At 43.1% G+C, this 15,215-nt stretch overlaps 1 protein-coding gene across 2 annotated transcripts in view; it reads right to left on the minus strand.

The window, feature by feature from the left end:
- Positions 1 to 1,724: 1,724 nt before the first annotated feature.
- The window catches only part of vezt (vezatin, adherens junctions transmembrane protein), a 119,279-nt gene continuing 105,788 nt past the window's right edge, over positions 1,725 to 15,215 (minus strand). For both annotated transcript variants that reach the window (XM_063072260.1, XM_063072259.1), the window contains exons 10-12: positions 14,947 to 15,038; positions 12,620 to 12,827; positions 1,725 to 9,679 (exon numbers count right to left, since the gene is read on the minus strand). In XM_063072260.1, coding sequence (XP_062928330.1) covers positions 9,108 to 9,679; positions 12,620 to 12,827; positions 14,947 to 15,038 — 872 coding nt within the window. In that variant the 3' untranslated portion in view covers positions 1,725 to 9,107. The remainder of the gene's footprint in view (positions 9,680 to 12,619; positions 12,828 to 14,946; positions 15,039 to 15,215) is intronic.

The raw sequence follows: 15,215 nt of genomic DNA on the forward strand, positions 1-15,215 counted from the left end.
TGCCACAGATGGCTGTGGAGGCCAAGTCATTAGACATATTTAAAGACTGATAAGTTCTTAACTGGTAAGGACAGTAACGGTTGTGGAGAGAAAGTAGAACAATGGGGTTGAAAGGGATAATAAATTAGCCATGAAGGAATGGCAGAGCAGACTCAATGGGCCAAAATGCCTAATTCTTCTCCCATTTCTTATGTCCCTTTGAACCTCCTACTGTAGCAGAAAGGGTGAACGCATCCTTGAACACTCCAGCCAGTTGACTGGCACGTGTTTTCAGCACCCTGCCAGGTATACCATCTGACACTTTCCAGTTCATTCTCTTGAAGGGTGTTCTGGCGTCGGCCTCCAAGAGAAGGATGCAGGGTCATCAGATGCACTGAAGATTCCCACAGCTGTAGTGCACTCTCTCTTTCAAGAGTGCCTAAAGTCTGCTGAGCTTGTTGGGGACTGAAGCATCACCGTAATTGAGTGCAAACACTGCCAAGGTGGATGTGCATCCAATTATGCCTCTAACTTCATACAGAGTTGCCTTTTCACTCTCAAGATCCACATCGCACCCAGACTTCTTGTATGGTACTGTCTGGCCAGAGCAGACTGCAAATCTCTTGCTATATTCACGGCTTCTTTTTTGGGTACTTTCGGTATGTTTTCAAAGGCACACAGTCATCCACACAGGTTTCGATGAAGCTGTTGATGACTGCAACATATTCATTCAAATCTTAAGATGAATCCCTAAATATGGTCCAATTCACCGATTCAAAGTCCTCTACCACCTCCCTGTACGGTCCTCACCACTGGTGCTTCAGTTATCAGTCTTTGTCTATATGCGGGGAGTAGAAATACAGACACATGTTCAGACCTGCCAAAGTGCAGGTATGGGATGGCACAATAAGCATGCTTGATGGTGGTGTAACAGTGATTATGTGTGTTGGCTCTGCTGGTTCCACAGTGACATGTTGGTGGTAGTTTGGCAGATTTCTTCAAGCTAGCCTGGTTGAGGTCCCCTGCAATGACCAGGAAGGCACCAGGGTGTGCTGTCTCGTGACTGTTGATCACAGTACTCGGCTCCTCCAGTGCTGTTTTGACATTCACTAGGATCCCATTGTCCCACACCTCCAATATTGGTCCACTGTGTTGTTTTAACGCAGCTTCTCAAAAAATGTCCCAATCCTGCTCTTTCACAATAATACCTAGTATGTCACTGCCTCCTCATACAAATGCTCAGCTAACTTTCACCTATCTGGAGCAGTCTGCACTATTTTTGAAGAATACAGCAGACAGCTCATCCATGCATGGAGTGTATATGCCTAAAATACACGTGTTTTATATTTTTATGTCAGCTTTTTATATAGATCTAGATAGTTTATACATGTTAAACCAGTCATAGAATTTCAATGGAAAAGTATACAAGATGATATGAAACATAGATCAAATGGTGAGTCAAATATGTCACAGATGTTTTTTTGCATACATAGTGGTGGGTGTGTGGAACATCCTGCCAGGGGTGGTGGTAAAGGCAGATAAATTAGGGGCATTTATGAAATTCTTAGCTAGGCAAATAGGTTATAGAAAAATGTGGGGCTATGTAGGAGGGAAGTGTTGGATTGATCTTAGAGGTGCGTAAAAAAGTCTGCCTAACACCTAGGACTTTAATGTGTATTCAGTGAACACTGCTCAAATGCATTGAAACAAATAAATAGTGATTTTACCCAACTGTGCATTTACAACAATCTTTATTTCCCTTCAACCTTCCACTACAATTCAAGGCCACCGAATCTGACCTCTGCAAAATTCTTATGGTGTAAAGGGATTTACACAAAATAATTTACCCCAGCGATAATGAACATTTGCAGAGCATTCTGCCCAACTTTGAAACATTGTAAGGTGCTTTACAGTTAATGAGCAACTTTTGAAGTGCAATCAACATTGTGAGGTACAGCATAAATAAACCGACCCCAACCTAATGTTGAGTGGTTAGTTGAGTAGACATTGGCTGGGATACCACTGTAAGTAGTGCTGTGAGATCTTTGAAATGCATCCTTGGTTTAATGTGCAGCTGCAAGATGGCTCTCCTGCTTTGATGTAAGCCTGTGGTGGATGCTTGGCTGGATTTTGTAGTCTTGTCTGTGATCTTGCAACGTTTTAACTTGAAGCCAAAGGTGGCATTTTTGAACAGAAATGAAAAGAGGGATTGGCAGACAAGGACACCATTTTAGAAATACGTACACTGAGACAGGGAGCCTGGAGTCGGGATACAATGGGGATAATAGGCAAGCACAATACTTTGAAAGGCCAAGAATAAATAACTTGTCCGTGATTGGAGGGCAGTGCTATCTATCCCCTCTCACCTGTATTCATCTATCATCACCAAAGTTTCATTTATTATCAAAGTATACAACTCTGAAATTCTTCTCTAGGTAGTCATGAAACTGAGAAAGAAAAGAATGGCAACACAATCATCAACCCCTAAATCCCTTCTCTCTGCACAAAAAAATGAACAAAGACAAAACAGGAACACTGACCCCCAATTTCCCCTCCCCCCACACACAGAAAACAAGAAAGATTGGGCAAAAAACACAATATAAAAAAACTATAAGACTGACAAAAAAGTCTATAGTCCAAGTCCATATCCAAAACGCAGAAAACCTGGCACAGCAGCAGGCTTTTCCCTCTCCAGCAACAGAGTGATCACCAGTGATCAAAAGGCAGTCTCCCCTCGCAGGTAGCAGCGTGATCTCACCAGCAATAAAAAGGCAGTTTCACCTCTCGGGCAGCTGAATGATCTCACCAGCAATAAAAAGCCAGTCTCCCCTCCCCGGCAGCAGAGCTCACCTGAAATATATGGTTTAACAATCTATCCAGAAGATGTCAACTGAAGGACTGTTGTACGCAGGCGCCATCTTGACCAAAAATTCTCATCTCACCAGCTTGTACTTTTCCCCATAACCCTCCCCCCACCCTTTGTTCTGGTTTCTGCCCTCTTTCTTTCTAGCTGTGATGTAGGGCATTGCCAAAACATTAACTATTCATTTCCTGTTATTGATGCTGCCTGACATGCTGAGTTTCTCCAGCATTTTGTGAATTGTTCTAGATTTCCAGCATCTGCAGTCTTCCCTCTGTCTCCAATTAACAAAACCAGCAGAGCAGCAAATCTCTCTCCATTTCTACATTTAATAACTTGTTTTAAAAGACACTTGAATGTTTACCAGAGCCTGTCGGGTCACTAATTCCACTGCATCAGCTTAAGGTAGAACAAAATTTGAATGCTTCTGTAGCTCTCACCACCAACCCCCTCCTGCTTCCTCACCACAGTATATTCACGATAGAATTACTTTGCCTCCCTGTAGGAGGGTCCAGCTGTGCTACCTTCCCAAACACCGGTAATAATTCTTAGTTCAGCAGCCCCCATAGGTTGATTGAGGGTGTGAGGTGGGGAGGAGGGGATATTCTGCCTCAGTACATCTCACTGTGTAATGCACTTCAACACTAGTCTGGACACATTATGAAAACAAACTACAATCTGCACAGTTTAATGTTCACCATTCTTAACACATTATCATACTCTTTAAACCCTAAAGTTGGATGAGGACTACTTTAAATTAAAATTCCGTAAAGCAATTTAGTCCAAGAAGGTGAAAAAGCAGGTATCAACAGTTGCAACTTTAAACAAATCTGGATATAGCGGGTTTATGCAACACACACAAAATGCTGGTGGAACGCAGCAGGCCAGGCAGCATCTATAGGAAGTACAGTCAATGTTTCAGGCCAAGACCCTTCGTCAGGACTAACTGAAAGAAGAGATAGTAAGAGATTTGAAAGTGGGAGGGGGAGGGGGAGATCCAAAATGATAGGAGAAGACAGGAGGGAGAGGGATAAAGCTAACAGCTGGAAAGTTGATTAGCAAAAGGGACAGAGCTGGAGAAGAGGGAAGATCAGGGACGGGAGGCCTAGGGAGAAAGAAAGGGGGAGGGGAGCCCAGAGGAAGATGGAGAGCAGGCAAGGAGTTATAGTGAGAGGGGCAGAGAGAAAAAAAGGGGGGAATAAAAATAAATAAGGGATGGGGTAGGAAGGGGAGGAGGGGCATTAATGGAAGTTAGAGAAGTCAATGTTCATGCCATCAGGTTGGAGGCTACCCAGACGGAATATAAGGTGTTGTTCCTCCAACCTGAGTGTGGCTTCATTTTGACGGCAGAGGAGGCCGTGGATTGACATTATCAGAATGGGAATGGGACGTGGAATTAAAATATGTGGCCACTGGGAGATCCTGCTTTCTCTGGCGGACAGAGCATAGGTGTTCAGCAAAGCGGTCTCCCAGTCTGCGTCGGGTCTCACCAATATATAGAAGGCCACATCGGGAGCACCAGACGCAGTACATCACACCAGCCAACTCACAGGTGAAGTGTTGCCTCACCTGGAAGGACTGTTTGGGGCCCTGAATGGTGGTGAGGGAGGAAGTGTAAGGGCACGTGTAGCACTTGTTCCGCTTACAAGGATGAGTGCTGGGAGGGAGATCGGTGGGAAGGGTTGTGGGGTACAAATGGACAAGGGAGTTGCGTAGGGAACGATCCCTGCAGAAAGCAGAAAGGTGGGGGGGAGGGAAAGATGTGCTTGGTGGTGGGATCCCGGTGGAGGTGGCGGAAGTTACGGAGAATTATATGTTGGACCCAGAGGCTGGTGAGGTGGTAGGTACGGACAAGGGGAACCCTATCCCTAGTGGGGTGAGAGCTCTTATGTTCAGTGGGTTTATGACCCCTTTGGAATAAACAAGTCCGATGTTAAAGATTAATTTATTGATTCATTCATTGGGTAAGCAGTTCCAAGCAGAGATTCCCTTAGCATTTAAGGAACATTAATTCAATAATTCTGAGCAATTTCAGTGTTTGTGCTAGTTTTTGTATTGTGAGGAAAATTCTTGAGACCAATTTAAAAGAGTACTTAACTGTGGCCACCAAATGAGGGTCAAGATAAAAATTTGACTTCACAGTACACAGCAGCATATTCCATGGAAAGCAGAAGCAGAGAAATAGCATAGATAAAGGCCTTCAACCAACAAAGTCCACACTGACCATCATGCACACACACCAACATTAATCCTATTTTTAAAAATTCCACTCACATTCTCATTAACTCCACATTAGACCGGAAGACATAGGAGCAGAATTAGGCCATTTGGCCTATCGAGTGTGTTCCACCATTTCATCATGGCTGATTTGACCTCCCACATCATGAAGACCCTGGAGAGACTTGTTCTGGAGCTGCTCCGGCCTATGGTCAGGCCACACTTAGATCCCCTCTGGTTCACCTGCCAGCCCCGACCAGGAGTTGAGGATGCCATCGTCTACCTGCTGAACAGTGTCTACGCCCACCTGGTCAAGCCAGCGAGCACTGTGAGGGTCATGTTTTTTGACTTCTCCAGTGCGTTCAACACCATCTGCCCTGCTCTGCTGGGGGAGAAGCTGACAGCGATGTAGGTGGATGCTTCCCTGGTATCATGGATTCTTGATTACCTGACTGGCAGACCACAGTACATGTGCTTGCAACACTGTGTGTCCGACAGAGTGATCAGCAGCACTGGGGCTCCCACAGGGGACTGTCTTGTCTCCCTTTCTCTTCACCATTTACACCTCGGAATTCAACTACTGTACAGAGTCTTGTCATCTTCAGAAGTTTTCTGATGACTCTGCCATAGTTGGATGCATCAGCAAGGGAGATGAGGCTGAGTACAGGGCTACGGTAGGAAACTTTGTCACATGGTGAGAGCAGAATTATCTGCAGCTTAATGTGAAAAAGACTAAGAAGCTGGTGGTGGATCTGAGGAGAGCTAAGGTACTGGTGACCCGTTTCCATCCAGGGGGTCAGTGTGGACATGGTGGAGGATTACAAATACCTGGGGATACGAATTGACAATAAACTGGACTGGTCAAAGAACACTGAAGCTGTCTACAAGAAAGGTCAGAGCCGTCTCTATTTCCTGAGGAGACTGAGGTCCTTTAACATCTGTCGGACGATGCTGAGGATGTTCTACAAGTCTGTGGTGGCCAGTGCTATCATGTTTGCTGTTGTGTGCTGGGGCAGCAGGCCGAGGGTGGCAGACACCAACAGAATCAACAAACTCATTCGTAAGGCCAGTGATGTTGTGGGGATGGAACTAGACTCTCTGACGGTGGTGTCTGAAAAGAGGATGCTGTCCAGGTTGCACGCCATCTTGGACAATGTCTCCTATCCACTATATAATGTACTGGGTGGGCACAGGAGTATGTTCAGCCAGAGACTCACTCCTCTGAGATGCAGCACAGAGTGTCATAGGAAGTCATTCCTGCCTGTGGCCATCAAACTTTACAACTCCTCCCTTGGAGGGTCAGACACCCTGAGCCAATAGGCCGGTCCTGGACTTATTTCCTGGCATAATTTACATACTATTATTTAATTTTTTTTATAGTTTTATATTGCTATATTTATACTCTATTCTTGGTTGGTGCAACTGTAACGAAACCCAATTTCCCTCGGGATCAGTAAAGTATGACTATGACTGTGACCATTTACTATCCCTTTCACACCATTCTCCTTGTAACCTTCGATGCCCTGACGAATCAAGGACCTATCAACCTCCACTTTAAATATACCCAATGACTTGGCCTCCACAGATGCAGACTCCCTGCTTCCTCAACACTACCTTCCCCTTCACCCATCTTTGTATTGTCTGCAAACGATCTTACCACTCACACATCCAGTTAATTACTAACCCATTCACATTTATCTATTTACTTATTTTTATTTGGAGATACAGTGCGGAATAGGTCTTTCCAGCCCTTAGAGCTGTACCACCCAGCAACAATCCACAACCCCAATTTAACCCTTACCTAATCACAGGACAATTATCCTACCTGGTACATCTTTGGACCATGGGAGGAAACCAGAGGACCCAGGGAAAACCCATGCATTCCATGGGGGCGGGGTTATACAGAAACCCCTCACAGAGGACACTGGGATTGAAATCCAAACTGTGATGCCCAAGCTGTTATAGTGTCGTGCTAACCACTATTTGGGGTTTGGGAAGAAACTAGAGCACTCACAGATACCCACATGGTCACAGCTAGAACATGCAGACTCCACACAGGCGTGCTGGAGGTCAGGGTCGAATCCATTTCTGCAATAACATTCCTGTATTAATCACCACAGGAAATGGGTAAATAACTTGAGATTATTGAAAGAAAAACAGTAAACGCTGCAAATTCTCAGCAGGTTAGGCAGCATTTGTGAAGAGCGAAACATAAAAAAGCAAAGACTGGTATTTGAAAGATTAACAACCTATATGTTAACTTGACTTTTCTCTACAAATACTGCTGAACTGTTGGGTAACCACCAAATTCTCTTTCATTACAAATTTCCAGCATGCAGATTTATATCCTGTAGATCCAGCTAGATTATTTTCACCCATCTACTATTTACACCTCCTCCAGCTGAGGGACAAGTTAATTAGTGACCTGTCAGGCATTGGTATACATTTAAATGTCTCCTAAAATAAATTAGAGAAAGATTCGGACTGCTGGGTTTTGTTAATGCTATCTTTGTAGACAATTAACTAGCCTTTATGTCCCCTCTCACGGAACATTATTTTCATCAGTCTCGCCATCACAGATATTTCCTCTGGTCTCCTCCCTATTCCAGATCCCCTCCCTCTTGCTCCAGACCTTCATCACACTACTTGTTTACTTTCCAACTGGGACCTTTCATTAGAGCTTGGTACTGACCGGATACATTAACCCTGTTTCACTCTCTTATAGATACTACTTGATCTGTCGAGTATCTCCAACGTTTTCCTTCTTTTACAGATTTCCAGCATCTGCAGCTTTTTTGTTTGTCGCTAGAACAGAGAACACTACAGCACAGTGCAGGCACTTTGGCCCAAGCTGCTGTGCTTAACCTAATATAAGATAATTCTAGACCTCCCCTCCTATAATCGCCCTCCATCTTTCTATCCTTCATGTGGTTATCTAAGAGTTTCTTAAATGCTCCTAAACACAAAATAATCTGCAGATGCCGGGGTCAAAGCAACACTCACAACAAGCTGGAGGAAGTCAGCAGGTCGGGCAGCATCCGTGGAAAAGATCGGTCGACGTTTCGGGCCGGAACCCTTCGTCAGGACGAAGAGTTCTAGCCCGTAACATCGACCGATCTTTTCCTCTTAAATGCTCCTAATGCCTGGCAGGGTGTTAAAATTTTTCTAATTTTTCTAAAGTTTTCTGAACTCATTTTTATAAAGAATGTGTCTTGATGAATTTTGTTGTACTAGGTGAGCCTAAGCCAAAGAATATCTAGGCCTTTGTATTTAAATTATTAATTGCAGACTGGTGACTCCAGAGGTTATTTAAATTCTAAAGAAGGCTCAGATTTGTCACTGAACTTTGTTGGTGGGAAGAAAAAGTGAATGCAGTGACCTCACCTTCAATTTCATTCTTGGGCTGTAAAGGTCAATGGCCAGGACAGGGTTGGTGTGGAACTGGAGTTATAGGGAAGGGCTGCGATTTCCTTCCTTCACGGGAATAGGATTTTGTGATTTTTACTGATGCCAGATTTTTATTTAAAATTTTAAAATATTGAATGAAAACTTTCAAATTTGACCTGGGATTTAAACTTGTATCTTTGGATTACTAATGCAGGAGTCTGGTTTCAGGAACAGTTACACTATTTTTGGAGATGTTTAAAGATGAACTGATTGAATACACTATATTTCTTTCACCAGCCACATAATCAGCAACAATGGTGCATTTTGGTAAGAAGGGCTGAGCGTCACTAGGGCATGATGTAGGGTATTCAAGATTCCTGCAATACTCCAAAGGATTTCTTTATGACCTAGACCCTTTGCACAAGACCTCAGTGCATTTAGGCACAATAAATAGTAATTTACTTGACTGCTTGTGACACTGATCATTGTTCCCATGACGATGGCAGAGTGTTCACACAGGGTTCACAATGAAAACCCACACTCAAAGGAATAAGTACATTGCTGGTGTTTTGTTTTAAAATAAGTACTTACTACATTACATCATCCTGTCTTTAAAATTATAAATAAATATCATGTTATAATCATTATTTACCATGTACAAAGCTCAAATTTTAGTATCATTACATGCAGTGTCCTTTCCAAAAATCTCCAGTGTTGTGCCTCTTTTCTCCGCCATCATCACCCTGTCATCATCGTCATCGCCATCATCATCTCCGAACGTCTGTTCTTGAAAGCTGGCAAAGGTATGCGAGCGAGCAACAGCTTGTGCTGCCAGAGCTGAGGTTAGGTGCAGGGAGGCTGGTCCGTGCATCTCTGCCAGTCTCTGTCTGACAGCTGTCTGTTGCTGTTCAGGGCAAGCTGATTGAGGATGTTCTCGCTTTTCTTTAGACAAGTTTGTGGTGTCTGAGTGGCAAGCTGGACTGCCATCTGCATTCCTGATCCTACTGATACCACCGAGGATGGTGCTGTCACTGGTGCTATTCAATTGTATATCAGTGGATTCTGATCCTGTCGCCTTGCAACCTTGCCAGCCATCTGTGAAGACATCTAGTTGACTGAGGTCTATCTCCTGTAAATGCTCGTCACAACTCTGATGACCTCTGTCATTTGCATCCATGTCCTGAGGAGCCACAGGTTCTCTCACCAAGTCCAATGATGAGAGTGTTTTCAGCGCAGCTATTAAAGAAATTTGAGACATGGCACGATTAGCTTAATAGATTAATTAAAAGATGGCACATTATAATTAACTCATTCTTACTCATTTTATGTTACCCCTAGAGACTGCAGCTGTCACATTCACTTGCGTTAATTCCTTACATGCCTGCAAGGACACCCACAGAAAAGAGAGCAGTAGCAACGTGAATTAGATCCTGGCTTCTCAGGGCTGGTGTGTGCATTGATGACCCTGGTGTTTCAGAGCTGGGCCACACCAGACACATTGCTGACCCCAACAGCAGCACGCCCATTACTAGTCCTGGTGTTCTGGAGGCAGGGAACACAGACCAAATATTGATCTTGGTTTTCCAGGCATCGGGAGCACAAGATCCATTACTCCGTAACTGATCCCAATGTTCAGAGGTAGGGAACACAGATCCATTACTGATCCTGTTGCTCCAGATGTGGGGAACACCAGATCCCATTATTGATCCTGATGTTCTCAATGTGGGGAACATCAGACCCCATCACTGATGCCGGTGTCCTGGAAGCAGGGAACACCAGACCAATCACTGAGTCTGCTCATTAGTTTCTCTTTGACTGGCAATGGTGACAATCTCCCCACAGTCCATCACCCACTGTGTAGATACCATTTCTGAACTAGGCCACCCATTCCTACTGGTCTGGATACAGGTAATGTTTTTGGTCTTGGTGACAATTTCCTCGTTTTAACTCCTTTATCTACTTGCCAGTCCAGGAGTACTTCTGGCACCTCCCCTTCCACTGCCTCAGAATAGACACTGATATTTATCAACCTGCTGCAACAACATTTTTATCTATTCAGTGTGAAGACTGCCCTCACTTCTCTTAGAGATTATTATTTTGAAGCACAGTTGAGAGCTGTGATATGCTGGTGCAAACCATCATATGACGCTCAATGGAAAAACATTGAGGAGAGGGTACTTCCCAGCCCCATAGGCAATTTTGGCTGATAACAACCTACAAAGGTACATAAATACTATTGATAATCCATGGGTGAAATGGACTCTTAAAATATGGAAAACTATTATAAAAGAATATAAACTAGAGGGAGATATTGCAATTCTTAAATGGTGTGCATATGACTCGAATTTTACGCCGAATAAATTGGATGCTAGATTTAAGGACTGGACAGCTAAAGGAATAACAGCTATTTGCAATACAATGAAAGAAGGAACACTGTTCAGTTTTGAAATGCTTAAAGAGAAACACTTAGTAGAAAAACAAGACTTTTATTGGTATCTACAGATGTGACAGTATGTTAATAGGAGGGTTAAAAATGTAACCAAGTACATGTTTGATAGAGCTACTTAGAAAAGCATACAATTCAGACAACGGTAGTAGAATCATTTCAAGCGTGTATAAGAGTTTGTCCAATCTTAAAAACACATTCGACTTCATACATTAAAACAAAATGGGAGAAGGAAGGAGGTATAATTATATCTGAGGAAGAATGGACAATAATATGGAGGTATTAATGGAAATGTACCAGTTCACAAAAATGGAGGGAGTTTGGATGGAAAAACTTGATAAGATATTTTATTACACCCTCTCAGAAATCCCATTATGATAGTAACCTCCATTTGCTGGAGAAATTGTGGAAATCAAACTGCAAACCATTATCATATTTTCTGGGACTGCCCCGTTATCAAAGACAATTGGAGTGGGATACACAATGCCCTACAAGACATTTTTAAATGTGAAATACCCTTAGAAAGTATGTACCTCAAGATTGGTTGAAAAGAGATAAATATTTAATGAATATACTGCTGGTGGCTGGTAAAGAGACCCTTACCAGGAAACGGTTATCACAGGAGAGCCCAACTTTAAACGCATGGATGGAAATTACAATGGACATTTACAAAATGGAGAAGATAACAGCATCTGTTAATCATAAGTTGGAACAATTTGATTCATACTGGGAAAAATGGTTCAACTACACAACACGTCATAGATCTGATTTTATTCTCAAAAATCAGTGAATATGTTGTAAAAAAAAAATCACTCCCTACTTATAAATAGTTTTCTCCTTTTGCTTGTTCTTTCTTTCCTCTCCTTTCTATAAGTGTTTGTCTCAGATAAATATTATGTGGAGATTTGTGGCAAATATGATTGTATGATACATATGTACAATATCTAAAACACATCTTATGGAAATGTTTGTTTGATGATGAACTTCAATCAAAAAAATTACAAAAAAAATTGCCCTCAGACTCACACTGTATACGACTTGCTGTACCTGAAATGAAAGCTGTCCATTAGAACACAGAACATTGCAGCACAGTATAGGCTCTTCGGCCCACGATGGTGCGCAAACCTTTTAACCTATCCTAAAGTAGCCCTCCACTTTGCAATCATCCATATGCCTATCTAAAAGTTTCTTAGATACACCCAAGTGCCTTTACCACCAGGGCGTTCCATGCACCTACCATTCTCTGTGTAAAAAACTTACCTGTGACATTCCCCCTATACTTTCCTTCAAGAACCTTAAAATTATGCCCCCTTGTATTAACCATTTCTGCCCTAGGAAGAAGTCTCTGGCTATTCACTCGATCTATGCCTCTTATCATCCTGTACACCTCTATCAAGTGTTCTATTTGACAGTAGTATGCGGTGTCAATTTTCCAGCAATTATCAGCACAGCCACAACTACCAACAAAAGAGTGACCAAGACATCACTCACGTCTACACTGACCAGCTGTGCTACTGGTACAGAAGCTGCGACTGAACTCTGCAGGTGAGCACCTGACTCCCTCTACTGTCTGAATGACTGATAGCTCGCAAGAGTTGCCAGGTCTCCACACCAGGGAATAGCCTGGACACATCCGTCACTGGAACTAAATGTAATTTAAAAGAGTTCCATCAAAAAGCTGTTACAGATATGGTGGGCTGTTGGATTACCAACACTCTCCTAAGACTCACCTTGGTCATTGAAAAGAAGTTGTTTCCACTTCTGCCTCTCCAACTCAGACGCCTTGAATCCCAGCACACTCTTCAGTTCCAGAAGCACTCTCCTAGATTCCTCCCTTTCTCGCTTCTCCTTTTCTCGTTCTTCTGGTGAGAGGGTGTTATAGACACCACTTCTGAAGTCCTCATCTGAGTCAGATTCTTCCACATAAGCCTCAAGCTCCTGCATACAAAAGAAAACACAAAGACCACCAAAATGCCACATCTAAACAAGCCAATTACAAATAGACCAACAAAGATATATATTCTGATTTCAAAGCTAAGTTACCATGTGATAAATGTAAGGAAACCCTATTAGATAAATAAAAATTGGCTTTTGCTTGCCAAGTGTACAATGGTACATCTAGAGAATTTTGATCATGCAAAATAGCAAGTTTAGTTTGCTCTAAAATATGGGCAAAACGGGCTTGGTTCTGCACAGCATGCCCTATGGCTTTAAGATAACAACAGATGCTGTCAGATTGCATACTCAGATACATAACTGTGATGTAACATTGCTGACCACAGGACCATGAGACACAGGAGCAGAGATTGGCCATTCGGCCCATTGAGTATGCTCGTCATTTGATGATTGATGATTTAGTATCCCTCTCAACCCCATTCTCCTGCCTTCATCCCATAACCTTTGACGCCCTTACTAATCAAGAACCTACAATCTCCATTTTAAATATACCTAGTGACTCAGCCATCTGTGGCAATGAATTCCACAGATTCATCACCCTTTGGCTAAAGAAATTCCTCCTCATCCCTGTTGTAAAGGGGCATCTGTCCCTTTAAAGGGGCATTCTGAGGCTATGCCTTCTGATCCTAAACTCTCCAACTACTTGAAATATCCTCTCCACATTCACTCCCTCTAGACCTTTCAATATGCTTCAAACCATTCTGCCAGCCTTAGTGTTGAAAAGCTTTTTTAAAAAAAAGGAGAGAGCTTGGACTGGCAATGCAAATTGGCACAACTTTCAAACAGTAGAGGAAAGTTTTAAATTTCTACAACTTGGCAAGGGTTTCTTAAGACTGACTGCCCTACCAAGCAGGTGAACAAAGAATAAACAGCACATTTACAAATATTTTGTATTTAAATAGTGAGGCATCAGGAATTCAACTTAATTGTGTACCTAGGCAAGTTCCTGGCAAAAACGAGGTTTTAATCCTTCTCCAAACAAAAGCAAGAGATCAATAAAGAATTAACAATATCACATTATCACTTTCATCTAAATATTTAAAGATTAGCTTTATTTGTCACATGTACATCAAAACATAGAAATATACAATATACATCAAAGTTGCTGGTGAACGCAGCAGGCCAAGCAGCATCTATAGGAAAAGGTGCAGTCGATGTTTCAGGCCAAGACCCTTCGTCAGGACTAACTGAAGGAAGAGTGAGTAAGGGATTTGAAAGTTGGAGGGGGAGGGGGAGATGCAAAATGATAGGAGAAGACAGGAGGGGGAGGGATGGAGCCGAGAGCTGGACAGGTGATTGGCAAAGGGGATACGAGAGGATCATGGGACAGGAGGTCCGGGAAGAAAGACGGGGGGGGGGGGGTGACCCAGAGGATGGGCAAGAGGTATATTCAGAGGGACAGAGGGAGAAAAAAGAGAGTGAGAGAAAGAATGTGTGCATAAAAATGAGTAACAGATGGGGTACGAGGGGGAGGTGGGGCCTTAGCGGAAGTTAGAGAAGTCGATGTTCATGCCATCAGGTTGGAGGCTACCCAGACGGAATATAAGGTGTTGTTCCTCCAACCTGAGTGTGGCTTCATCTTTACAGTAGAGGAGGCCGTGGATAGACATGTCAGAATGGGAATGTGATGTGGAATTAAAATGTGTGGCTGTTTTGCGTCAATGTCCAATACAATCTGAGATTCCAGCACCAACATAGCATGACCACAACTTACTAAACCCTAACCCTAAGTCTTTAGAATGTGGGAGGAAATCAGAACACCAGGAGGAAGGCCACATGGTCAAGGGAGAACATACAAACTCCTCACAGAGAGCAGCAGGAATCAAACCCCAATGGGTGATGGCTGACACTGTATAGTGATTGTGCTAACCACTACACTACTGTGCCCCCCATCTATCTACTGTTGGATATGAATTTAAAAAAAAATTTCCTAAAATTCCACGTAACTGTGAACAATAGCCAAGGATTTTGTTGGAGTTGCTGCAGCTCGATATTGGAACCAGACCAGAAGTGGGGGTTTCCGGTGAACTCCTGATGTGGTGACTGCACACCAATGGACAGCCTACCGCCAGGAAATGAGGCAGCGTAAACATATTCTCACCTGCTCTTCAGGGACTGGATCTTGATCTTTGATCTTCACAACAGATTTTTCTGAGAGTTTTGATTCCGGAAGCAAACCAATGCCCTGTGTGTCTAGAAAAGCCATGGGGGAAAGAAACTGAGAAATTTTACAGCAGCCAGATGTATAGAAGATGAAACCAGACTCTGTCCGCCAGAAAAGGCTGGATCTCCCAGTGGCCACCCATTTTAATTCCACTTCCCATTTCCATTCCAATATGCCCATCCATGCCCTCCTCCACTGTCGTGATG

Source organism: Mobula hypostoma, chromosome 20 (assembly GCF_963921235.1).
Source record: "Mobula hypostoma chromosome 20, sMobHyp1.1, whole genome shotgun sequence".
Taxonomy (NCBI): Eukaryota; Metazoa; Chordata; class Chondrichthyes; order Myliobatiformes; family Myliobatidae; genus Mobula; species Mobula hypostoma.